This window comes from Coregonus clupeaformis, chromosome 4 (genome assembly GCF_020615455.1).
Source record: "Coregonus clupeaformis isolate EN_2021a chromosome 4, ASM2061545v1, whole genome shotgun sequence".
Classification (NCBI taxonomy): Eukaryota; Metazoa; Chordata; class Actinopteri; order Salmoniformes; family Salmonidae; genus Coregonus; species Coregonus clupeaformis.
In genome coordinates, this window is record NC_059195.1 from 9,250,265 (window position 1) to 9,276,402 (window position 26,138).

Genomic DNA, 26,138 nt, shown 5'->3' on the forward strand with positions numbered 1-26,138 from the left:
AACCCCACTGAAGAAGAAGAAGAACAGGGACGCAGGTCCTTCTACTACCACCCAAGCATGCTCTGTGAACAGCTGATGGGTTGACTCTATCAGGGAATAATAGTCAAGAAACGTTTGATATCTAGCCACGTTAACTTCCCAAAAGAATGATAAGTGTCATGACTAAAGACGCAGTCCAAGGGTAAGATAAACTAAGGTTTGACAGCTAGCTAACGTTAGCAGCTAACTAACTTGTTAGTAGGAGCTAGCTAGCATTAGCAAGCTAACCATGCATGCATGCCAATGTCTTCTGACCGTGCCATCATGCGCCATGCTTAACACAAATGAAATCATGTCATTAAAGCGTTACTAGCTATATCATATGAAACACAATCTGTGATAGAGGTAGCCAGCTGTATTTGTATTGCTTCATGTTATCAACGTATTTCTTCAAATTACACACTGGCCTACTTTCTTTCCCACCAAACCAAAGGCCCTTGGTGACATTTATTGTTTGCTGTAATGGCTCTACAAAAGGTGACTTGTCATAACCTGTCCATCCATACAAATTCCACTGGTTGCTTGACCAGTGGCAGTTTCCCCACAGGACAATGAGCACAACTTTGTCATGAAGAGGGGTGTTTTCCTTATAACGGGTCTAGGCAGGGGTAGAGGGAGCATTACAATTTGTTTTGGGACAGAAATAAACCTGACGAGGCTGTGTCCCTGTTTGACAGCTAGTTGTGGACATTATATAGCATATATTTGCAACATCAATGATTCTCTCTCTCTCTCTCTCTCTCTCTCTCTATATATATATATATATATATATATATATATTAGGAGTGGGCGATATACCGGTTTGATAGTAAAAACCGGTATTGTGCCGCGCCATGATATGGATTTAGCAATATCATGGATACCGCGATTATTCAGAATTCATAAATTCGAATTTTGCATCAATATTTTTTTGTTCCAAATTTCAACTGAGTGATAGTACTAAGTAGCTACATCTTTTTTTTTTTTTTTTATCCAACCTTTCTTGGTTCTTACGAATAAAAGAATGTATGTTAATATGTTGACCTATTTTTTATGAGCGCACGTCGCATGCACTTGTTGCACGCATGTAGTGCTAGCAACAAAGAAGTGTGCAGGCAGCTGCAGTTAGGAGGCAGGTTAACTATTGGGGGAAAACTTTACAATCCAGGATGAGCGAAAACACAGAAATTGATGTTGCTCAAGAGCAGGAGGATAAATTGGTTAAGAAGAAAGGGGGCACCTCTGTTGTTTGGAACTGGTTTGGCTTTAAAATCTCCGACCCGACCAAAAACACTACCCTATGCAAGTTGTGTCGTCGTGTTGTCTTAGCAAAAGGTGGAAACACGACCAACCTGTTCAATCACTTAAAAACATACATGTCCGTGAGTATGAACAATGCACCAGAATGCGTGAGACAGTAAGCCCAGGAGCTCGCTCCGAAGACAAGCCAGACTCGCACTCAACAATCAATTATATCATCATTTGCTGCCGGTACTTGCTATGAGAAGACGAGCAAAAAATGGATAGACATCACAGCTGCGATTACAAATCACATAGCGAAGGACATGGTACCGATTCAAACTGTGGAGAAAGAGGGGTTCAGAAAGTTGATTCAAACTCTGGACCCAAGATATGAGATCCCGAGCCGCAAATATTTTAGCCAAAAATGCCTGCCACAGCTTTTACACAGAATGCTGGGACAGAGTTTACAGTGAGATAAATAACATTCCATTCTTCTCCACTACTGCCGATCTATGGTCAAGTCGTACCACAGAACCTTATATAAGCCTCACAATCCATTACATAGACGGTGACTGGAAACTGAAAAGTAAGTGCCTACAGACGTCTTATTTCCCGGACGACCACACCGGGAAATAATTGCAGGTGGGCTGAGGGACATACTGTCGTCCTGGGGATTAAAAGAGTCGCGTCAAGTTTGTATGACGACCGACAGCGGATCGAACATGATCAAGGCATTGCAGCTGAACAAGTGGGCAAACCTTGGATGTTTCGGACACAGGCTGCACAATGCTATTGGTAAGTTTCAGGACTGTAGCCTAGGCCTACCCTGTATGATGCTTATTATTAAGAAAAAAATACAGCTCACATCAGCCATGTACCGTAGGCTAAATCTAAGCACATCAGATTTGTAAAATGTGTAACAGTTGAATGTAAATGCCGTAAATCCTCAAACAAAGATTAAAAGTTATATTGTATTGTGATTTCTATATAAAAATGCATTATTATTAATTATTATTGTATTGTGATTCGATTATTTTTCACCCTATTATTTTGATTTCTTATTCCCAATTTCCAGAGAGGAGTGTCCAAAACGCTCCCGGGCCACAGGGGTGTGCGATTTCCCGGGCCACAGGGGTTTGCAAAAAGGTGGTTAGCACGTTCTCATACAGCTGGAAAAAGCAGAAGGCCCTGATGACAGCACAGAATGAACTAAGCCTGCCCCTGCACAAGCTCATCACAGAATCTCCGACAAGGTGGGGGATCTCGTCTGAAAATGATGGAAAGAGTCCTGGAGCAGGAAAAGGCCATTACACAGGTCCTGGCAGGGGACAAAAAGACACGGCACCTTGTACCTACCTGGCAAGACATCCAGGTCTTGGAATCAGTCACAGCAGCACTGAAGCCACTCCAGGACTTTACAGATGCCCTGTCAGGAGAAGCGTATGTGAGCGTGTCCTATTTGAAGCCTGTCATCAATCTGTTAAATGCAGAGGTTCTAAATCTGAGCAAGGACGATACAGAACTGACCAAAGAGATCAAGATCAAGGTTCTTGATTACTTGAATAACAAGTACACTGACCCTGCAACAGATGAGCTGCTCTCCATGGCTACCTTTCTAGATCCAAGGTTCAAGACCAGGTACATGTCCGCTGAGAAACTGGAGGACATTAAGGTATTTATTCATTTGTTCTTGTTTTATTGCTTCAAATGTAAAGCACTTTGGGCTGCATTTTATGTATGAAAGGTGCTATACAAATAAAGTTTAATTATTTTCATTTTTAAGGTGAGAGCTGCCCAAATCGTCTCTTGCAGAGGATCACACTGACAGGGAGAAAGAAGCTTCCACTGCTCATCAATCAGGCAAGAAGCCCAAGAAGAGCCTTGGGAGCTTCTTTAAGCAGACCAGCAGTGCACCTGCCTCATGTTCAGAGAGGCAGATCATTGAGCAAGAGCTGAATAGCTACATTCTGGCAACGGCAGCAGACAGCGAGTCTGATCCTTTGGAGTGGTGGCGATTTCACGGATCTAATTTTCCACGTGTGAGTTGTCTGGCAAAGAAATACTTATGCATCCCTGCCACAAGTGCCCCTCTGAGAGGGCATTCAGCACTGGGGGGCAATGTGGTGACATGTCACAGGGCAGCACTAAAGCCAGAAACAGTCAACATGCTGGTATTCCTGGCACGGAACTTGTGAAGAAAGTTCTAGTGAAGATTTGTTGATATTGTTGATAATTGATGGTTGAGGCTTGAAAGGTTTAGTTTCAAACGGTTAGTTTTTTACATATCTACGGACCGTAGCCAAAACAAACACACGTATTTGAATTTGTAATTACCTTATTTTCTTTATCTCCTGTTATTTTTTATTTAATTTTACTTAATATCTAATTTATATATATATATATATATATATAGGCCTACCCTACCTCATGTTTACGGAATGCATGTTTGCACAATACAAATAAAAACTTTTCAGGTCCATACGGTCCAATGCCTCACTCTTTCTGGTTATATAAGGTTCAAATACATATTTTTCCTTAACTAATATAATTTAACCAAGAAGGGATATTAAAATGTGATTCATATTTTTTTACGTCATATATCGTGATATCATATCGATATCGTCTGGACAGTGGAAAATATCGTGATATGAATTTTAGCTCATATCGCCCACCCCTAATATATATATTTGCATCTACTGTAAATTAAACAACTACAATTGGCAGTGTCAATGTAATGACCATGCCCACAGCAGGTGTAGGCTAATCCAGAAGTGAATTGACAACAGAGGGAAGGTGTCCTGGGGGCAGCAGTAGTCCCCAAAAAGTGGAAACACTGTAATAATGACTGAAAGTCATAAAGTAGCCTAGGCCTATTCATTATGAAAATTAGGAATGAGTATGGTGCCTAATCAATCAGTTCATGACATGTTTTACTTTAACTTATTCAATTCTTTGTTTTCTATTAATGAATAGTAATCAATTAGTCTATGCATGATGGCACATGTTAAAGTAGTTACACTGACTCCCTGAGTCTTCCATTTGGAGGAATATGTCTACACGGGGCCCCGTGTAGCTCAGTTGGTAGAACATGGCGCTTGCAACGCCAGGGTTGTGGGTTCGTTTCCCACGGGGGGCCATTATGAAAATGTATGCACTCACTAACTGTATGTCGCTCTGGATAAGAGCGTCTGCTAAATGACTAAAAATGTAAAAAATGTAAAGTTAGATGCCATTAACTATAGCCTGACCAGGGGTCCTACCACCAATTTCCTCCTCTCCTCATTGTGTGTTAATGCCACTGGATATGTAGATACAGTGGGGGAAAAAAGTATTTAGTCAGCCACCAATTGTGCAAGTTCTCCCACTTAAAAAGATGAGAGAGGCCTGTAATTTTCATCATAGGTACACGTCAACTATGACAGACAAAATGAGAAAAAAAATTCTCCAGAAAATCACATTGTAGGATTTTTTATGAATTTATTTGCAAATTATGGTGGAAAATAAGTATTTGGTCAATAACAAAAGTTTCTCAATACTTTGTTATATACCCTTTGTTGGCAATGACACAGGTCAAACGTTTTCTGTAAGTCTTCACAAGGTTTTCACACACTGTTGCTGGTATTTTGGCCCATTCCTCCACGCAGATCTCCTCTAGAGCAGTGATGTTTTGGGGCTGTCGCTGGGCAACACAGACTTTCAACTCCCTCCAAAGATTTTCTATGGGGTTGAGATCTGGAGACTGGCTAGGCCACTCCAGGACCTTGAAATGCTTCTTACGAAGCCACTCCTTCGTTGCCCGGGCGGTGTGTTTGGGATCATTGTCATGCTGAAAGACCCAGCCACGTTTCATCTTCAATGCCCTTGCTGATGGAGGTTTTCACTCAAAATCTCACGATACATGGCCCCCTTCATTCTTTCCTTTACACGGATCAGTCGTCCTGGTCCCTTTGCAGAAAAACAGCCCCAAAGCATGATGTTTCCACCCCCATGCTTCACAGTAGGTATGGTGTTCTTTGGATGCAACTCAGCATTCTTTGTCCTCCAAACACGACGAGTTGAGTTTTTACCAAAAAAGTTCTATTTTGGTTTCATCTGACCATATGACATTCTCCCAATCCTCTTCTGGATCATCCAAATGCACTCTAGCAAACTTCAGACGGGCCTGGACATGTACTGGCTTAAGCAGGGGGACACGTCTGGCACTGCAGGATTTGAGTCCCTGGCGGCGTAGTGTGTTACTGATGGTAGGCTTTGTTACTTTGGTCCCAGCTCTCTGCAGGTCATTCCCTAGGTTCCCCCCGTGTGGTTCTGGGATTTTTGCTCACCGTTCTTGTGATCATTTTGACCCCACGGGGTGAGATCTTGCGTGGAGCCCCAGATCGAGGGAGATTATCAGTGGTCTTGTATGTCTTCCATTTCCTAATAATTGCTCCCACAGTTGATTTCTTCAAACCAAGCTGCTTACCTATTGCAGATTCAGTCTTCCCAGCCTGGTGCAGGTCTACAATTTTGTTTCTGGTGTCCTTTGACAGCTCTTTGGTCTTGGCCATAGTGGAGTTTGGAGTGTGACTGTTTGAGGTTGTGGACATGTGTCTTTTATACTGATAACAAGTTCAAACAGGTGCCATTAATACAGGTAACGAGTGGAGGACAGAGGAGCCTCTTAAAGAAGAAGTTACAGGTCTGTGAGAGCCAGAAATCTTGCTTGTTTGTAGGTGACCAAATACTTATTTTCCACCATAATTTGCAAATAAATTCATTAAAAATCCTACAATGTGATTTTCTCGAATATTTTTTCTCAATTTGTCTGTCATAGTTGACGTGTACCTATGATGAAAATTACAGGCCTCTCTCATCTTTTTAAGTGGGAGAACAATTGGTGGCTGACTAAATACTTTTTTCCCCCACTGTAGGTGTGAATGTGCTTAATTGCCCTCACTCATCCTGGCTATATTGTCTATTGACATACTCATATGGTTCCCATGGGTTGCTATGATAGTATTACAGGATATAAGGATTAATCAATATCAGGAATTTTGAGTTTGGTAAATGGTCATTTCCATGTAAAAGGACCCATGAGCACCAATGTGAAGTTTATAGGAGCATATCCATTTTGGTATTAAATGAAAGCTAAGAGTCTATAGTTTTTGGAAATGAAGGCATAGATAAGTTTTTCCACCATTTTCCATCCTGAAAATGATGAATAAAGCAAAAGCTTTCATTTCTGGTCACACAGATGGAAAAGGGGTCTTAAAAAACATCTACTAGAATAAGTCTTAAGGTATTAGAAAATACATCAAAACACAGTAATGTTGAAGTAAAGGCCCCTGCCAACTAATATCAACATTTATGTATATTTTTGCAAACGTTATTTCCATTTGTAAGTTTAGGAAATATTGCCTAGTGTCTTGTCATCCTGTTACCAACAGAATGAGAAGACACTTTCTCTCCCCCATGAGGAGGGAGGATTAGGAAAGTTCACAGAAGTAACAAGTACAGGTAGACCTGCCAATTAGTTAGTGTTTTTACTGATACAATTTTTGTTGGTGAATTATTAAAGCCCCCATGCAGTCTATTTTTATATATCTAATAAATCAATGTGTGTTTATTTAATGAAAATAACTCCAAAATATATTTGTTATTTTTTAATACCCTGAGCCTCCTTTTTCTCTTGAAATGCTCAGTCTGATCGTGTGGGCGTTAGGAAACAAATGTAAAGATATTTACATACACAGCCCTGATTGGTTGATAGGATGGTCTAGAACCCACCCCCTTACCCATAGGAACAGTTGTTGGTCTATTATATGCAGATCACATTGTGACATCATAATGTGGGCCAAAATTTCCATCCCACCTGAACAGGCTGAAATTCCAGGCATTTTTTTCAAACAGCCCTTACACAAAAAGGGCATTATAGTGTGGAAATATCAAATGATTAAAACCCATCACTCTGTTACCAAATCGGTAGTGAATGAAAAATCTGTAACAGAATGACTACAATTGAATTGGCCACAATGGGAAATCCTAGTAGTTACAAACCACAGTTGCAGTAGAGCACAGATTAGTACAGTAGAGCACAGTAAAGAAAAGTAGAGTATAGTTAATTACAGTAGAGTTCAGTACAGTATAATGTAATATACTCTGGTGATGGGGGGAAAAATCGATACAATTACGTATTATTATTATTTTTTGCTACTGTACATAGCGTTAGCTAGTGCTAGTCGGCTGTACCTGCGTCAAAACTCTGGTGTTTTTCATCCTATAGCTTGTTCTCCATCATATTTTACACTTGTGAGCCAACATGTTTCCAGCACTTTTTTTCCTTGACTGATTAAAACTTGTTTTCTCATGCTCTCTCTTGTCTCTCTGCAGCAGACATACACTGGGCATACCAAACATTAGGAACACCTTCCTAATATTGAGTTGCAACCCCCCTTTTGCCCTCAGAACAGCCTCAATTTGTCGGGGGATGGAATTTACAAGGTGTCAAAAGCGTTCCACAGGGATGCTGGCCCATGTTGACTCCAATGCTGCCCACAGTTGTGTCAAGTTGGCTGGATGTCCTTTGGGTTGTGGACCATTCTTGATACACTCAGGAAACTGTTGAACTTGAAAAACCCAGCAGCGTTGCAGTTCTTGACACAAACCGGTGCGCCTGGCACCTACTACCATACCCCGTTCAAAAGCACTTAAAACTTTTGTCTTGCCCATTCACCCTCTGAATGGCACACATACACAATCCATGTCTCAAGGCTTAAACATCCTTCTGTTACCTGTATCCTCCACTTCATCTACACTGATTTGAAGTGAATTTAACAAGTGACATCAATAAGGGATCATAGCTTTCACCTGGATTCACCTGGTCAGTTTATGTAATGGAAAGAGCAGGTGTTCTTAGTGTTTTGTATACACCGTGAGTATAGTGAGCAATATGTTTGGAACATCAAATCGCAGTATTGAATCGCAATACATATCATATCAGCACCTAAGTATTGCGATAATATCGTGAGGTCCCTGGCAATTCCAAGCCCTAATATACTCTACTGGACTGTACTGTACTGAACTATACTTTACTTTACTGGAATGTACTGTACTCTACTGTGCTGTACTGAACTATACACTACTCTACTTTTCTTTACTATACTAAACTCTACTGTACTCTTTTGTAATGTACTGTACTTTGCTCTACTGTACTGAACTCTACTCTACTGTGCTGTACTGTACTCTACTGTGCTGTACTGTGATGTCCAAACTTGTGAAACATAGACGTTTATGATTGGTACAGATTTTGTCCGGTCTGGACCAACCAAATTTGGTCTTGTTTGGGGGCGGAGCTTATTAGAATAATAGCCAGTATGTAGAATAAAATCCAAACATGCATATTACATTTTTCTGCCTTTTATGTACCTATTCATGAAGAGAATGACATGAATAATTATGCATTTCTGTATAGTACAGATCAAGGACCCATGACGTCATTCTCTTACCGTCATTCTGTTACCTGGTGTTGATCCACTTCACTTACTGTAGTTCAATAACCAATATATTTTTTCTATCTCAAGGTGTCATTTCTTAGCTGACACCCCATTATTTCTGCAGACATCTTTGAATCTGAATTTGGAGAATATATTAAAGTTTTTAGAAAACGTGGTCGCATAAAAAAAGGAGAGATGTGACTGTCATTCTGTTACCAAACTTTGCATCTGCACCGTTCCTCAAGTAAATGCGTTTTAGTAAAATGTTCAGTGGCAATTGTTAACAGTAGACTTCTGCATATAGGTGTATGGTTTGTTAAACATTGCAATCAATGGTTTTTCATGGCATACATTTTAAAGTGACAAAGCTATTATGATTTCCTTTGCAAAAGGAAACAAGTGCAACGGAAAATGGTGTAAAAACACTGGCAGGTGCTTCAGGTCCTTCTTTTGAAGTCGTGCACAACGTCATATGTTGCTGTTGTGATTGTTGTTTATATTTCTATTTATATCACTGTTCTCCCTTGATCAGTATTATTTCCTGTAGACCATTTACTGTCTTAGGACAATGACTATCACAGGTTGTGGTTCAGAAAAATACCTCCTGTCCTGCGACACCTAACTGGTTAGTAATATTATTGAGGAAGTGCAAAGTTTAAGTTATTTTTCTTTCATGCAATCTTTGATCTCAGTCTGGAGTCTGCAGACCGAGGCTGCGTTTACACAGGCAGAGCAATTCTGATATTCTTCCACTAATTGGTCTTTGACCAATCAGATCAGCTCTTTTGCCAATCATTGGGCAAAAAATCAGCTGCATGTGTAAATGCAGCCAATAGGCCTACCACTCATTGGAGCTGACTGTAGTCATAATTTAGGCTAGACACCCTTGTAGTCCTTATTAATCCTATTGACCTAGAATTTGAAGCGAGCTATTTGTTCCCTAATAGCTGTGTTTATTGTTAGGTTGATGAGCCATGTCTCTGTCCAGGCTATGTCGTTAGCTATTAATGTCCACATCCTTATTTTGTCTTCACAGTAGACTGGATTCTATTCTATTCAGCTCCCCTTGAGTTATAGAATTGTCAGCATAACACATTGTTTGCAAATAAAGGCACCACTAGTTATCAAGATGAATGCTATCATAACAAGATTATCAGTATTTACTATTCATTTTGAGGGCTTTTCTACTGTGAGGGGATTAGAACGGAATAGTAAAAGCATTGTTCTACTCCCCAGCTCATACCTGCTTTGTGTTTATCCATCTAATCTCACTGTGTGACAGTGTAAACACCTTTTCTCCACTCGATCCTAGAGTTCACATGCTAACTGCTGTGTTTGAAAGCATGTGAAAACAATAGGATTAAAGGTAGACAAACTTAAAAGCCTGTCAATGGGACTGCAAGCCAGAGGTGGTGATGGCTGGAATTAACCGGTCAAAAACGTCCTACAGGAAGCTGGAGAAATAGACCTAGGAAGTTGACTTATATGTTTTGCGTTGTTCTGGACTTCCTGTTGCAGAGCCGCGGAGGAGGCGGACCAGGCCCAGTCGAAGAAAGGCCTGAAGAAACAGCAGAAGGAAGCGGAGAAAGCGGCGAAGAAGGCTGAGAAGCAGGCCAAGCTGGTCAGTGGGTTTTATCTGCCTCTCTGCCCCTCACAGCTGTTGACGTGCCGAGGGCACAATCGGGCGAGGGAGGGGGGTTCCATTGTTTATCAGTTATATTTATCATAATATCAGTCCACTAGCTGTTTCCAATACAAGGCCCTTTATCAGGATTTATCAGGATGTCCCGTTGCAGTAACTAACTGTTTTGCCTCTTGTTTTCAGGCTGCTGACTCACAAAGCACAGATGAAGATGTAAATATCCTGGAGGATCAATTCTTCCATGTTTTCAGATTTATTATTTATTTATTTATGATTATTTACACCTTTTCTATATGGTGGAATGTTAAATGAATATTACATTTTATGCACCTCTAATGATGTTTCCTATAAAGCTATTGTATTTAAATGCTTAGCAGATTATTTCTTATTTGTGCAGGACTTTGCCAAGGATCGGTACGGTGTCCCTCCGATGGTCCAGTCCCAGCAGAAACTGGGTCAGTACAGTCGGCAACTACCTCCTCTTCTTTGTTCTTCCACACAAACATATTATTTACAGAGGATATCTCCATTTCAACAACCATGTTTACTACTACTTGTTAAGTAATACAGACAACGTGATTATATCTGAGTCACTCAGGGACATGGCGGCAGTAAGTAGTAGAGATAGCCTAGATATCAAAGATGATTGTGGTGACTAATAGCGTGCCATTGCTCCCAGATAAACGTGAAAGAGACTGGGTCGTCCACCTGTCTGCCTGCTCTTTCAGCTCCAATGGCAGAGAACAAAGTTGGCTTCTCACTTGTATGCCTGTCCACAGGGATGAGGAACGATAGAGACAGCCAGCCAGCCTGCCTTTCATGTGGGTGGAATCAGGTTCAGCCAAATGGGAGGCTCACAGCCGCCGGGACGAATGAGGCGCTCTCTGTCTCAACTAGCTGATCATAATAACGTTAAGCATGCCTCAGAGTGACACAGGGCAAAGCAGAGTCCATTTGTCTTAAGGCACAGAGAATGGGCCGTCATCTACGCAGTGTTTCTGTTCTCCTTGTAATATGAGTGTCTATGTGTGTGTGTGGGGAGGGGGGTATATGGTATTTTAAGTTGTATTGAAAGGCGCGCTTTTCCTCCCTGTGAGCCAGACAGGGTGTTGGTGCGTGTCCAGGAGCTGACACCTGAGAAGGCTGACCAGCTGATCTGGGTGCGTGCCAGGATTCACACTAGCAGAGCTAAAGGTGAGATTCTCCATCTTTGTCCAGCTCCATAACACACTTTAGTCCTCAGGCCACAGCCAGGCTTCTAATATAAATGGCTCCGTAACTGAACCTTGGGGTTTACCAAAAATATTACCAACTGTCCTTGGGCCAAATAGTCACTGTCAGGGCCTAAAATGTACTTTTTGGTCCACCAGCCACTGTGGCAGGTAGATGGAAAAATCTACCAGCCACTCAGATCTTTTATCAGCAAACTAATGTTGAAAAACAACCAAGCTTGTCAACAAACAATGTACATTTTCAATGCGATGGGAAAGTAACCGATAGTAACCCGAGCTGACTAGGTGAAAAATCTGTCGATGTGCCCTTGAGCAAGGCACCTTAACCCTAATTGCTCCTGTAAGTCACTCTGGATAAGAGCGTCTGCTAAATGAATTAAATGTAAATAGCCAAGATCACGAGGACAAAGTTTCTCTTTGTAGACTTTCAAGTAAATTAAAAATGAATCTATCAGCACTTCACTCAGTGCGCACAGCTTCCCTGCCAGGCAGTGTTACTTTGCGAGGTGGGATATAGGATTCCTATTTCTTTGTGCGATTAGCAGCTATGAAACAAAACAGCAGAAATACTTTGAAAACAGCTACTGCAGCTTTTTTCTAACCCTAACTTGCACGTGCTCATACTTGCCTTTTGACCATTTTTATTCTTGAATGTAATGCTCACACTGTAGAGCCCTGCAAGTTGACCACCCGGCAACGTGGCTGGTGAAATAGACATTCAAATATCAAAATCTACCCGTATTTGGCGGATGTTCATTTTATGCCCTGGTCACTATCCAGAGAAGAGCAACATTTTTCAGTCAACTATCCTCAGGTTGGCAAATAAGGTCAACAGCTACTAGAAATGTACTAAATCTTGTAAAATAACTGCATGGCACCAGAATTGAGTTTTTCACCTTATTTGCAGCCCGGGTGATGAGGGACATAGGGGATGGGGGTTGCAGAGTGCAACGTTTTTTCTATTATACACTGAACAAAAACATAAACACAACATGCAACAATTTCAAAGAGTTAGAGTTCATATAAGGAAATCAGTCAATTGAAATAAATTCATTAGGCCCTAATCTATGGTTTTCACATGACTGGGAATACAGATATGCATCTATTGGTCACAGATACCTTTTAAAAAAAGGTAGGGGTGTGGATCAGAAAACCAGTCAGTATCTGGTGTGACCACCATTAACCTCATGCTGCGCAACACATCTCCTTCGCATAGAGTTGATCAGGCTGTTGACATGGGGCCATGCATTATTATGCTGAAACATGAGGTGATGGCGGCAGATAAATGGCACGACAATGGGCCTCAGGATCTCGTCACAGTATCTTTGTGCATTCAAATTGCCATCGATAAAATGCAATTGTACATTTCTGGGATCTTTTATTTCAGCTCATGAAACTTGGGATCAACACTTTACATGTTACGTTTATATTTTTGTTCAGTATAAATTCCTCTGTGGGTATTACACAGGCACATGCCAGTTCCTTTTTTGAAAAGTTTGAAAACTCAAACCAAAGCTCAGTTATTTAACTTGGATTAAATTGAGTTATTTTCCATTTGAGGCTTTAATACAATGAGCTCATTGAGCCTTGCCTTAGTCGGATCCCATCCAGAATGATTCGAAACATCGAGCACGTACACATCTGTGCTAACAATATGCTAATCAATAAACCATCATATTATGATCTTGCGGTGGCTTCCTTACAGGAAAACGTCCATGTCAAGAGCCATTTTTCTCCCCCTTCGTTCATTCATTCAGCTCTACAGTGAAGGATGTCATTGAAAGCAGAATAACATCCTGATTTACACAGGGATGAAGTGACTGTTTTTTTTTGTGATCCCCCCCCCCCCACATCAAAGCACTTGGGTGGTCTCTGATGTTGGTATGATAATTGACAAACTTGATTTACACAGTCTCAAGGTGTGTGGTTGGGAATTGGCTCTCAATCTCCCTCCATACACCATTCTTCAAATGGTCGTCCGTTCACTGCTCTCTGACAGTTACCTGGAAATGCGTTGAAAATGTTTTTTTATGGGCGAGAGGTGGTATCTAAAGCAGGTAGGACCTCTGCCATGTTGGCCTGAGAGAGTGACATGGCATTGTATAGAACCATGGCTCCTGTTTTGACAAGTGCATTAGGAGTTGCTAGACCCAATTAGAGGTAGCCTGCTGATGTATATTGTGTTGTTGTGGTCATTTTAGGGAAGCAGTGCTTCTTGGTCCTGCGTCAGCAGCAGTTTAACGTGCAGGCCCTAGTTGCCGTGGGGGAGCGTGCCAGCAAGCAGATGGTGAAGTTTGCCGCCAAGTGAGTACAAGACTGCATTTCCTGGAGGCCCCGGGAGGCCCCTGGTGGCCCCCGACAAACAATGGTGGGAAAAGCTGGATCCTAATGGGCTCCCGATTTATTTTCACACATTCTGAAAGAATCGTAAATTTTTCAGCTCCTGACAAATGCGTCCACTTTCAGATGGGATACAGTATAGAAGTGTTTAATGGAGCCGTTCCTGCCCAGATAACAGAGTAGATACAATATATACAGTACATCAAAGTTGAAGAGGTACTTAAGAGCCTGAGCATCATTAGTCATTCTGGGGTCAGAGTCAACTCTGCAATGGCTAGCAAAGTGATTTGTGGTGGCTAATTAACGGTAAATAAGTGAATTGTTTAGACCCACATTTAGCCAGCTAAAATTATTAACAGTTAACAATCGCTCCTACACGCTTATTCTAGCTACAATAGGGCTGCTTTGCCAATAACATGTCTCCAAAAATGACGGTGTCTCCAGTTGTTTACATTTAGCGATTGTGACGCACCTTCCATGCCTATTTCCACTTAATGTCACGTTTGCCAGACCCCAGAAAAACTCTTACCAGGTCTCAGCCACTTGTTGGTTTCCTGCTGAACTTGGACTATGTCAGACGTAGACTAGTACGGAAGGAAACTGACCCCAAATAAAGGCCACACAAGTTATTTAGGCCAAGGCCAAAGTCACACTGGTCAACCTCATTGACGGGAACCTCTGACCGACCTTGTAAGTTGTGTCAGAGTGGTTTGACCGCTCTGTTTCCTCTCAACCTCTTGCGTGTGATGATACAATCTGAAGGTTGCTTCAGAGCTGGCTCGTATTCATTAGTGCACGCCGTAGCAAAACGCTTTGCAACCGAGAGCAAAAAGAAGCGTTTCTTATTGGACAAATTCAGGTAGGCACCTGTTTTGGCCCATTTGCTTCCGCTTGGATCCTAGTGAATATGACCCTGGTTTTTACTACTTTAAGGACAATAATGCTCTGGCTTGATCTTGTCTATCGGATCGTGTGTTTCGTAGAAATCATGTGGCCCGATTGCTCCAAAATGATTTGGTTCCTTTTTCCTTTGCTTGTGTAATGTCATGTGGTTTGATGTGGCAGTTGATTGTATTGCACTTATTGCACGCAACCACTTACCCCATGGATGGCTCCTTCCCAAATAGCACCCTATTCCCTACATAATGTACTACTTTTGACTGCTCTGGTCAAAAGTAGTGCACTATATAGGGAATAGGGTGCCATTTGGGACACTACCCATTAATCCATGACTAAGCATCAGTCATAAACCAGCTTCTATCAAAGCACACTCAAGACAAATGTATAGTCAGGGTTGAGGCCCGCAGCTTCTGCACTAAATCCGCAGAGGTCTAAACATCCTGGCCCCAATCTTAACAATCCACACAATGCATATTGCACTCTGCCCAACATAATTTGACCTGAAAAACTATAGGCCCTAACAAGTTGATAAAATCAAGCCTCTTAATGTTCTATGTTCTTTGAATTCTATGGAAGCTTAGTAAGCTTTGCATTACAGGAGTCCTTTCATAATCATCAAGGTTGATCCAGGCCAGTGGTGACATATAGGGAAGAGCGTGCAACACCTGTCACATATAGTATTTCAACTTCCCCATACAGAGTTAAATTAGGGGTAAGGTATCCTCTACGTCCCCGTCAACAATTTCCTCTAAGTGTCTCGTTTTACTTTCTCTTACTAGAACGTGTTAAACAATGCATTGAAAGGTTTCACATATCTTTATAATACACAGTCAGTTGTTAGCTAAGATTATAGTAAGTAGCCTTGTCTGAGCCAGAGCGGTCCATAGGATCTCCTTTTTCTGTAGTGTGAGGCAGCTTGATGTACAAGTACAGCCTAGGGACAGGACGCTAGTCCGGTCAATCAAAACCCTTACTTGTATGACTTACTCATATTAATTGATGGGCAGTGTTTATTGTCCCCAGGCATGCTGGCCGGGTGTTTGAGTGAGGAGGTTATTAATGTGGGCTTTATTTGTCTAGCTGATCCTGTAGTGGATATCTGTGACTGAGGCAGCTGCAGAGGACTGACTGGGTTCACCATTCACCACTGTCCTGTCTCTCATTACTGCGTTTTAATGAGAAGAGGTGAAGGATTACACTGGGCTTGTTCCATCTGGCCCCATGCTATGGGACAATTGGTATTGACAGTTCATCATATTTCTACAAGGCTCTGTTGGATCAAGGACAGTGGGAAAGGACAGCGGTGGCCTGCTCTGGTGTTCTCTCAACATGTCTTTCAGATGGTTGTTTAACCTCGGTCTTATTGATGTGTGGCCACTGGTGTTTTACTGTAGTTCATATCTGTGTCACATGTTTGTTTTCTACACGTTGTCACAATCGGCTGATTAAATCAAAAGAAAATAGGAAATTGTCATATTGAAACCATCCAAACAACATGATCCTGTGACATTTTACCTCAGGAATAGTAGGGTCTAGGGTGTCGGGTGTTTTTAGATTTTGTTTGTTTATATCCAAGGTTACCAACTGCTCAACAAATCTCAGCTCACACTTCTGTGACTGTGTGAACTTCAATCAGGGTTTTGAATGTAAACTTTCAGTTCTCAGCTAGCCTCCCACTCGTTTGACTTCAATTGATCTGTGTAGACTGCTAAGCGCTGTGCCTATCCCCGCCCCCGTCCCCCCTGTCTGCAGCATCAACAAGGAGAGCATCGTGGACGTGGAGGCAATGGTGAGGAAGGTGGAGCAGAAGATCGAGAGCTGCTCTCAGCAGGATGTGGAGCTGCACATTGAGAAGGTAGGGCTGTCTGATTCTCTGTCTGACCACACCACAGACCAACAGACTGACTGGGATGAAGGGACAGCCATTCACTCTCATTATGAATCAGAGAAACTACTGGTTAAAAGAGAACTGTATGAGACTTTCTTTGCTTTCTGATTTTGGAATTGTGGTACTTTCCTTTCCACTCAGCAGTTCAACTTGGAAAGTACTGTGAATTTAGAGGTACTCTAACTGTAAATGTATTAAAACCAACATCTCCCTTCTAAAAAAAACAATATCACCTTTTTTTCCTGTCTCAGATTTTTGTGATCAGCCAGGCCGAGCCTCGCCTGCCCCTGCAGCTGGAAGATTGTGTGAGGCCGGAAGGAGAGGGGGATGAGGTGAGGATGAGGGCCAGGGCTCCTGGGCCTCCCGCAGGCAGCTCTTTGTAGCTGATCAAAGGTCAAAATCATTGCGTTCAGAGATTATCCTCTATTCTAATGCAGTTCAACACAGGCACTGGATGAAAAATACATGACTTGGTTCCCACACTCAAGGCCTGTCGCTGTTGTTTTGGAGGAGTGTTGGTTCTATACTGCCATGTTCTCGGTCGGTGTCTGTCTAAAGGGTCATCTCTCTCTAGTATGGTTCAGTTCAGAGACAGCTGAAGGGTGTCAGTGTTTATGCAATAAGCCAAACACAGCTGAAGTTGCGGCCCAGGTGTCGTCTGTCCGTCAGTAAGTTACAGCGCCTGCCGTTGGGGAGGAGACTCTGGGCTGGGCCTGCCTGCCTGCCTGCCTGCCTGTCTGTCTCTCTGTCTGTCCGTTACAGCACCTGCCGTTGGGGAGGGCTGGGCTGTCTCTGTGTCTCCCTGTCTGTCTTCGTGTCTCTGACTCAATATGAGCAGGATGTGTGAAGCTTGTTCATAGGTGGTTTTAACCCCACGTGAGTTCCAGGAAGCCTGACAACCATGGGCATCGTGTTCTAGTATTTAGGAGCTAATGAGCTCTTTTACTCTTTTATATGATTGGAATTGGTCGTATTCAATGCAGTTCAATGGTGATTGTGTCGTCCGTGTATCTGTTGGGGTGGTATGCAAATTGTAGTGGGTCTAGGGTGTCGGGTAAGATGGAGGTGATATGGTCCCTAACTAGCCTCTCAAAGCACTTCTTGATTACAGAAGTGAGTGCTACAGGGCAAAAGTCATTTAGTTCAGTTACCTTCTGTTTCTTGGGTACAGGGACGATGGTGGACATCTTGAAGCAAGTGGGGACACCAGACTGGGATATTGAGAGATTGAATATGTCCGTAAACACTCCAGCCAACCCGGTCTGCGCATGCTCTGAGACCATGGCTTGGGATGCCGTCTGGGCCGGCAGCCTTGCAAGGGTTAAATGTCTTATTCACGTCGGCTACGGAGATCGGGAGCACACAGTCCTCGAGAGAGGCGGGGGCCAACGTCGGCGGCTTTGTGCTGTTTTCCTTGAAACGGGCGAAGAAGGTGTTTAGTAGGATTGGGCGGTATCCAGATTTTCATATCGTCATACCGTCCTTCTCGCATCCCGGGATTTAGGGTATTACCGGCTTAGTACATAAGGGGGCGCCAAAAACGCAACAAAAGCCCATTGGGCGTCTATTACCAGAATGCTAACAAAATTAGCACAAGTAATAACGAAATTCCATGGAGGCTGCTAGCTTAATATTCTAACGAGTGCAAACGAAAATAAACTAAATGCAAAGACAGGCAATCCAGCTCATAAAGTTACACATATATTTTTGGTAAGTTTGGACATTTACAAGCTAATGTGAACGAGAGATGTGCAAATCAACAAAGTTTTGACACATGCTTGTCTGAAGGAAGAATAGTACTGGCTCTGTGTGCAGTCTGGAGTTTGCATTAAAATGCAAATCAATTTATAACATTTTTTACATGCGTTTTTCTGGATTTTTTTGTTGTTAATCTGTCTCTCACTTTTCAAATAAACCTACCATTAAAATTATAGACTGATCATTTCTTTGTCAGTGGGCAAACGTACAAAATCAGCAGGGGATCAAATACTTTTTTCCCTCACTGTACCATTAAAATTATAGACTGATCATGTCTTTGTCAGTGGGCAAACGTACAAAATCAGCAGGGGATCAAATATAGAAAATTTTATACATTTGAATATCGTACTGTAGGTACAGTTTTCACACAAATGTAATCGCTTGTTCCGATGTTCTTCAGATGTGTTAAATACTTAAATGTTTTGTAATGTGGTGAAACTATTGTTGTGTGTCTCTACTCAGGATGGAAGAGCGACGGTCAACCAGGACACAAGACTGGACAACCGAGTCATTGATCTGAGGGTAAGTTGTACACTATTACACTTAAGCCAGTGTTACCTTAGATGAGAAATGAATTACACAAAAAATAAATATAATTCGTTTATTGGGTTTGAAGACACTACATTTGTATAAAAAATATTGTAATGATGAGATGCCATTTGTGACAGAGTTAGCCTGCTTGTAGAGTGCAGTATAGAACTGTGCAGGGATTCAGAGGGGAAAGGAAAGGGTTGCTAGAGGTCTCATTGTTGTGCTCTGTTCTGAGGTGCCCACACTGATGTGGCAGCAGCAGGAAAACAGCTCTAGCGCTCGCCTCAGCCTGGCTTTGTCACAACACCTGTTTCTACACAATGTCTCTTTGAGCTCACACTTAGATGAACAGTAAACCCATAAACAGGTTTTCACACAGACCCCTAACCCCAGTCAACAATAAAGTGTCAAAAGTAATGAACACACCAGGCTCGGTTTTCCAAGTTGTTGTGAAAATGAAAAGATTATTTCACTTAATTTTTTAAAACTCCCTTTGAGAAATAGACCTAATAGCTAGACATTTTGCTGAAAATATATTGATGCACTCTAATGAAAGACAATATCAGTTAGGCACAATCTGAGTGGTGGTGGTGGCATGTGACCAAAAACACAAGCCATGGCCGTTAGACACTTTTGTTTTGAGAGCTTGAATGTCAACGAGAGTGACATACTGAGCTATTTTGCTCTCACTCTCTTTTATACCCTCCACCCTGGTGTGAGGGCGTCGAAAGAGAAGTGATCTATGAGAACATAACAGTCCACCAATCTCCTCACAGTATAGAGAAGTGTTTTGCACAGGAACTCCTTTAGAGTTATGTAAATAATTTTGATATGTCAGATCCTACTCAGGCTATCATAGCAGTTGGTTGGCTAGTTGGCTATTTGTCTAGTGTTTTATCTAGTGTTCTTCAGAAGTGTTCTTATTCATCAGAGCAGTAGTTACTTTCCAACCTCTGTCAACTATACATATAATCCATGAGGCAGGGGGGGGGTCAGTTTCATGGACTAATATATCAGTTGACCATTTCTAACAGGGCCCTGAACTAAAGTCTGACTGGACCAGAGTCATTGTCTGCAGATTCATTGTCTGACAATGGGATAGTCACTCCCATTCAGGACTTTGGGAAAGTCTAGAAGATAGAAATGTGAGCCTTTAATGTTCAATCAAAAGGCTCAGAGCTTTTTGTATTCATCAAAGTGCCTAACCCTGGCTTTATGTAGATACATGAAACCAGATAGAACTGGTTGAAAAAATCCTTACTAATAACACCAGTCATATTAAGAAATTAGTCATCTGATCAACTGAGAACTAAGAAAGAACACACCTATTGACAATGCTGTTTGTAGCCCAACGGTCATAGGGTTGGGGTTTTTTAACTGTTCCTCTGCTCTTTCTCAGATGTTCTGTGTAATACCCAGCTCATTGACATGCCTCATCACAAGTTGTTTTGATGACTAGGTTATTGTCTATGCAACTAAGTTGAACTCTGTATACAACCAGATTGCTCAAAGCTGATTTTATATGTGAATAGAGAATTTCAGATGAACTTATTTGCCAATATTATTTTGAAAAGACGACAGAGCTTTATATCTCATGTTTATTTTTTAAAGGCTTACATTAGTGTGAATTGCACCCTCCTCTTTAACTTGCATCAACAGCAAAAAGTACACTTGAGTGTTCCATTTGGAAATAGGCCTAGCCTTAATATCTCTACTCCCTTTAATGAAATGAAAGGTGTCGAGACTGTATAAGGCAAGATGTGAAGCAAGCAGTGTTATTGACTCTTCTTTGGCATTGTGTAATACATCTGTTGACTCTTGTTGTTTCTGCTTGTTTCTCCTCTGGTAGACAACAACCAGCCAGGCCATCTTCCGCCTGCAGTCTGGAGTTTGCCAGCTCTTTAGAGACACCCTGACCAACAAGGGCTTTGTGGAGATCCAGACCCCCAAAATCATATCAGGTACCACCAATGTGCCCCTGTGTCACAGACTGGAGGTGATTTGTCAATTAACATTTTCAAGGTGAATAATATTGGCCTTTAGATTACTACTTGACTTGTATTAAGTACAGGTAGTAGGAAGACGAGGTACTTTTCCACTATTTTGGCTGCAAAGTGCAAACTGCCTCAAGGATACATGCTCTTTCATGTTCAGATGGGTTTGGGGAGTTGAGGATGGGGAGTAGAGTGTGAGCAGTGTAGAAATTCAAGCTCAAAAGGCCATTTATTCCTCTATACTGCTGATAGGGCTTCGAGTTCACATAACCCTGAGATAACTCACAGTAGGATTCTGTCTACCAGTTATCTTATGAAGCAGTGCAGGCTCGACTCTGTCTGGTCATTCATGCTCTTATTGATGAGCTGACTCTAAACTGCACTTCACAAGTATAAGCACATAATGAGTGAGCATGTGTCATATTTTGTAGACATAGAAATAAGCTTTAAAAGACGTGTTGTTTACTGCTGTACTTGCCACCACAGCACAACATGTACTACCTCGTGTAGTGTACTGAGTTGTGGTGTAACACGTGTTGCTTTCACTTCCTCTACTGTAGGAGCCAATGAAATAAGCTCAGCCTAGCATTGACACATTTAAAATTGCCGCCTTTTAGGTGCAAGCAGCTGTGTATCAACAGTGTGTACCACTCTAAAAAAAACGCATTTTCTTCTGCCAACACCCATCACACGTAGTACACTGTACAAAATGTACTCTGTGACCACCCTTCTGTAAAGGACAACACCTATCACAGGATCTACTATGATGTGAATGTCAAATATGGCTCATACGTAAGTTAGACATGCTCCAGAACTTTGGCACCTACTAATGTGTCAATGTTAGTGCTGAGCTATTAGTGCTTTTTGAGGTCGGTTCAGTTACAGTTAGATTATACAAAAATAATCACGGATTTCGGTTTCAATAATTTTTTTAGACATGAAATGCACTATGCATTATGTTGGTTGAATGCTGTCACAGAATAAAACAATTAATAAAAGTAAAATAAACAATTAATGGTAGTGACTGCCCATTACTGCTTATCACTTATTAACCACAATTTATTCACATTACTTTATTTTATTTGATGACTTTATTATTTCATTCCAAGTCATCATCCAAGTCATCATCTCATCTCTATAGAGCTGCTGCCTATGCTGTCTGACAAAATCACAATTTTAGAAGTTCTTAAAAAGTAAATAAGGCATACCAACTATCAATCACTTAGATCAGGTATTTTCAGGAAGAGATACCTCGCGAAGCAACTGCTTTCTATCCCTCTGGATCGTGTGTTTTCTCCGTGTCTTCCCACATTGTTCTTATTATAGCTCAGTGCTCCACACAGACCGGACAAGTTCAAAAAAACTAAAAAATAACCAACTTTTCAGAGCGAGAGAGAGCAATGAAGTGGTGCACATATCTGCTGTCAACTAATACGCAATTTCCGGGGACCACTTTTGGCTCGTGAGCACTACGTTTAGAACTACTAGCTAAAAGTATACAACATTACTGGAGAATCTCTCTAATGGTCAATAATGGGAATCAAAATCTAATCAAATTCATAAACAACAGTGAAATGCTTACTTACATTGTTAGGAAATGGAGTTATCACATAGGTTAGTTAAAAAATATTATTATATATTGCTTCTCTCCTGGGATAGTTTGACTAAAAGGTATCTTTCTCCTCTCTAGCTGCCAGTGAGGGTGGCGCGAACGTCTTCACTGTGTCCTACTTCAAAACCAGTGCCTACCTGGCCCAGTCTCCCCAGCTCTACAAGCAGATGTGTATCTGTGCTGACTTTGACAAGGTGTTCTGCGTGGGACCAGGTAAGGCAATATCTAGTGCAGAACCTGTGGTCTAGCTGTAATGCTTGCCGCCAGGCACATACTCTACTCCCCACCGGAGACCAGGGTTCAATCTCCACGTCCTCCCTTACATCTGTGTTCCTGCTTGGCGGTCCCCCTTGTTTCCAGCCATTTTAATAAAGTGTAAAATGTCAAAAAATATATCTTGAAAAGACATCTCAAAGCCCTTCACCTAACCCCTTTTCACTCCCCAATGAACACTCTATCCAATAATGGGAATTAATTCAAACTATTGTGTTGAATACATCAGTCACGAGTTATGTAGTCAACAAACAAACAGTATTCAGGAAAAGGGACCTTCACAATATTAAACCTGGGCGGATAACCGCATTACACAGATTATTTCATACATATGTAGAATGTGTTGTGATTGCGCACATGTTGATCAATAGGAAACATTTATCTCACTGGTTGCATAATGTCCCCAGTCTCTGTGAGGTAGCTCAACAGGGCCATCACCTGGCCTGATCCACACATAACCAGAGGAGTAATGACTTCTCCCCCACTGCAGTCTCACATCTGCTCAATGTGCCCTGGTCGAAGTAGTGCGCTATAAAGGAAATAGGGTGCTATTTGGGACGCAGCCTCCGATGTCACCTCTGAGGTGATGGATATAATCCTCTTAGTGAAATACAATGTTGCTGATGCTAACTGAAGATGTTCTCCATTCCAGTGTTCAGAGCAGAAGACTCCAACACCCATCGTCATCTGACAGAGTTTGTAGGTCTGGATATTGAGTTGGCGTTCAACTACCACTACCATGAAGTGATCGAGTCAATCACCGACACCATGGTCCAGATCTTCAAAGGGCTTAGAGACAAGTAAGATGTGATGCACTTCTAACCCATATTTTCAAGCAAAGTGAATGAGTATGGTTTAAACTTTAGAGGGCCTATTACAGGTCTATAACTGAACACATGGATGACGCCCCATATAAAGTACACCACTGAAAGGGCACTGCATCTGTGCTGAGGTAGCAGGTGTTAGTTGAATGACTCAGTGATGTGTATGTGCGCGCGCTTGTTTGTTTATATATGTGTGTGTGTGTTGGCCAGGTTCCAGACAGAGATCCAGACGGTGGGGAAGCAGTACCCCAGTGAGCCCTTCAAGTTCCTGGAGCCCACTCTGAGGCTGGAGTACAGGGAGGGCGTGGCCATGCTCCGGGAGGCCGGGGTGGAGATGGGAGATGAGGAGGACCTCAGGTCAGTGGCAGGTCAAGAGTTTGCAGCAGTGTTACGTTTACACCTGTTATTGATAAGACCTTAAAGTAAAGGTTTGTTTTTAAGTCTTTAATTTCCACAAAAAATTTTCTTGGGGGGGGGGTTGTTTATCATTTAATTGATCTAAAATAAATGGTTTAACGTTTCTCACAGCACTCCCAATGAGAAGTTGCTCGGTCGTCTGGTGAAAGAAAAGGTATGTTATCATTCCATTGACTTCTTGGGTGACAACAAATGTAGTTATGTTACTCTCTGTATCTACAGGTAACTGCCCAATAATGGAAACACTTGAGTAAACGAGGGATACAAAGTATATTGAAAGCAGGTGCTCCCACACAGGTGTGGTTCCTGAGTTAATCATGTATAAAAATGCTGGGCAGGCCATTATTTTGGCTGCCATGGCTATGCCCCCATAGGATAGCAATGCCCACATCCATAGGGCACGAGTGGTCACTGAATTGTTTGATGAGCATGAAAACTATGTAAACCATATGCCATGGCCGTCTCAGTCACCAGATCTCAACCCGAATGAACACTTATGGGAGATTCTGGAGCGGCGCCTGAGACAGCATTTTCCACCACCATCAACAAAACACCAAATTATGGAATTTCTTGTGGAAGAATGGCATCACATCCCTTCAATAGAGTTCCAGACATTTGTAGAATATATGCTAAGGTGCATTGAAGCTGTTCTGGCTCGTGGTTTCCCAACGCCCTATTAAGACACTAAAGTTTCCTTTATTTTGGCAGTTACCTGTAGGTATACATGCAGATCATTTATGGCTGTAAAGCGGACTAACTCATCTCTATCTCCTTTCTGTTAGTATGACACTGACTTCTATGTGCTGGACAAGTACCCCCTGGCAGTGAGGCCATTCTACACCATGCCTGACCCCAATGACAAAGTATGCACGTCACTACACACAAACAACACATTCACCAAGTTGCTCATGACACTATTGTGGCATTCATTGAACTTGTTCCTCCTCAGAAATACTCCAACTCCTACGACATGTTCATGAGAGGAGAGGAGATCCTCTCTGGCGCTCAGAGGATCCACGATGCCCAGCTGCTCACTGAGAGGGCCATGCACCACAACATTGGTAACTAGACAACTCTGCCTTGTTATTCAAGGCTGCCATATTGGTCACTCAATAAATCAAACTTCCTTCCTTCCTCTCAAGCGATTGCTAAAGAATAAGCATATTATTACTATGTTACAAATACACTGGTGGCTGGTGCTGATATGTAAAGTGTTGATGCTGGTATCAAATATTACCATGACTTGAACTGATTTGTGTTCCTGCAGATCTGGAGAAGATCAAGTCCTACATCGACTCTTTCCGTTACGGGGCTCCCCCACACGGAGGTGGTGGCATTGGTAAGACATGAAATTCTTATTCTAAACCCATACCCTCTCAATATGAAATACGATGTAAATATATTGTAAATAAACTCATTGTAAATATACTCATTATGAAAATATTGTAAAGGTACTCTAAATATACTAATTGTAAGTGTACTGTGATGCTGACTGTGAGTTCTCTCCCTCAGGGCTGGAAAGAGTCTGCATGCTCTACCTGGGTCTTCACAATGTCCGCCAGGTCTCCATGTTCCCCCGTGACCCCAAACGCTTGACCCCCTGAACGGCCATCGCCACTGGAGACAGATGGGAAACTATATTCATCTCCAATACACCAGACAGAGTTGAGAAATTAGTGCCACGACACTGAAGTGCCACTGTGATTAACAAAATAATAGAGAATCAAGCCAGGGTACTACGGTCAACAGTATTCAGTTATAGAAAATGACACAGGAAGAAATAGATTGATAATATAAGGGAGAAATAGTCTTAATACACAATAAAGAAGTGGAAAATGATTAAGGAATGTGTTTGCTTAGGCTCAGCTATGTATTACTAAACATGTGTTGTATGTCTTAACACTTTTCTATGGGGTTGATCAACTTTGATACCAGTCTTTGTCACGCTACAGAGGTATGACTAATAAATAATCGTGGTCTGGTGACATTTAA

At 41.9% G+C, this 26,138-nt stretch overlaps 1 protein-coding gene across 1 annotated transcript; it reads left to right on the top strand.

Moving 5' to 3' along the window:
- LOC121551588 (aspartate--tRNA ligase, cytoplasmic) lies at nucleotides 1-26,138 on the top strand. The gene is made up of 18 exons (XM_041864294.2): nucleotides 1-181; nucleotides 10,254-10,356; nucleotides 10,561-10,590; nucleotides 10,775-10,832; nucleotides 11,479-11,571; nucleotides 13,811-13,913; nucleotides 16,602-16,704; nucleotides 16,989-17,069; nucleotides 18,958-19,017; nucleotides 20,876-20,987; nucleotides 22,711-22,845; nucleotides 23,558-23,705; nucleotides 23,940-24,086; nucleotides 24,258-24,300; nucleotides 24,929-25,009; nucleotides 25,096-25,207; nucleotides 25,414-25,485; nucleotides 25,659-26,138. The coding sequence occupies exons 1-18, from the start codon at nucleotides 147-149 to the stop codon at nucleotides 25,748-25,750; spliced, it is 1,608 nt and encodes a 535-aa protein (XP_041720228.1). The 5' UTR covers nucleotides 1-146; the 3' UTR covers nucleotides 25,751-26,138.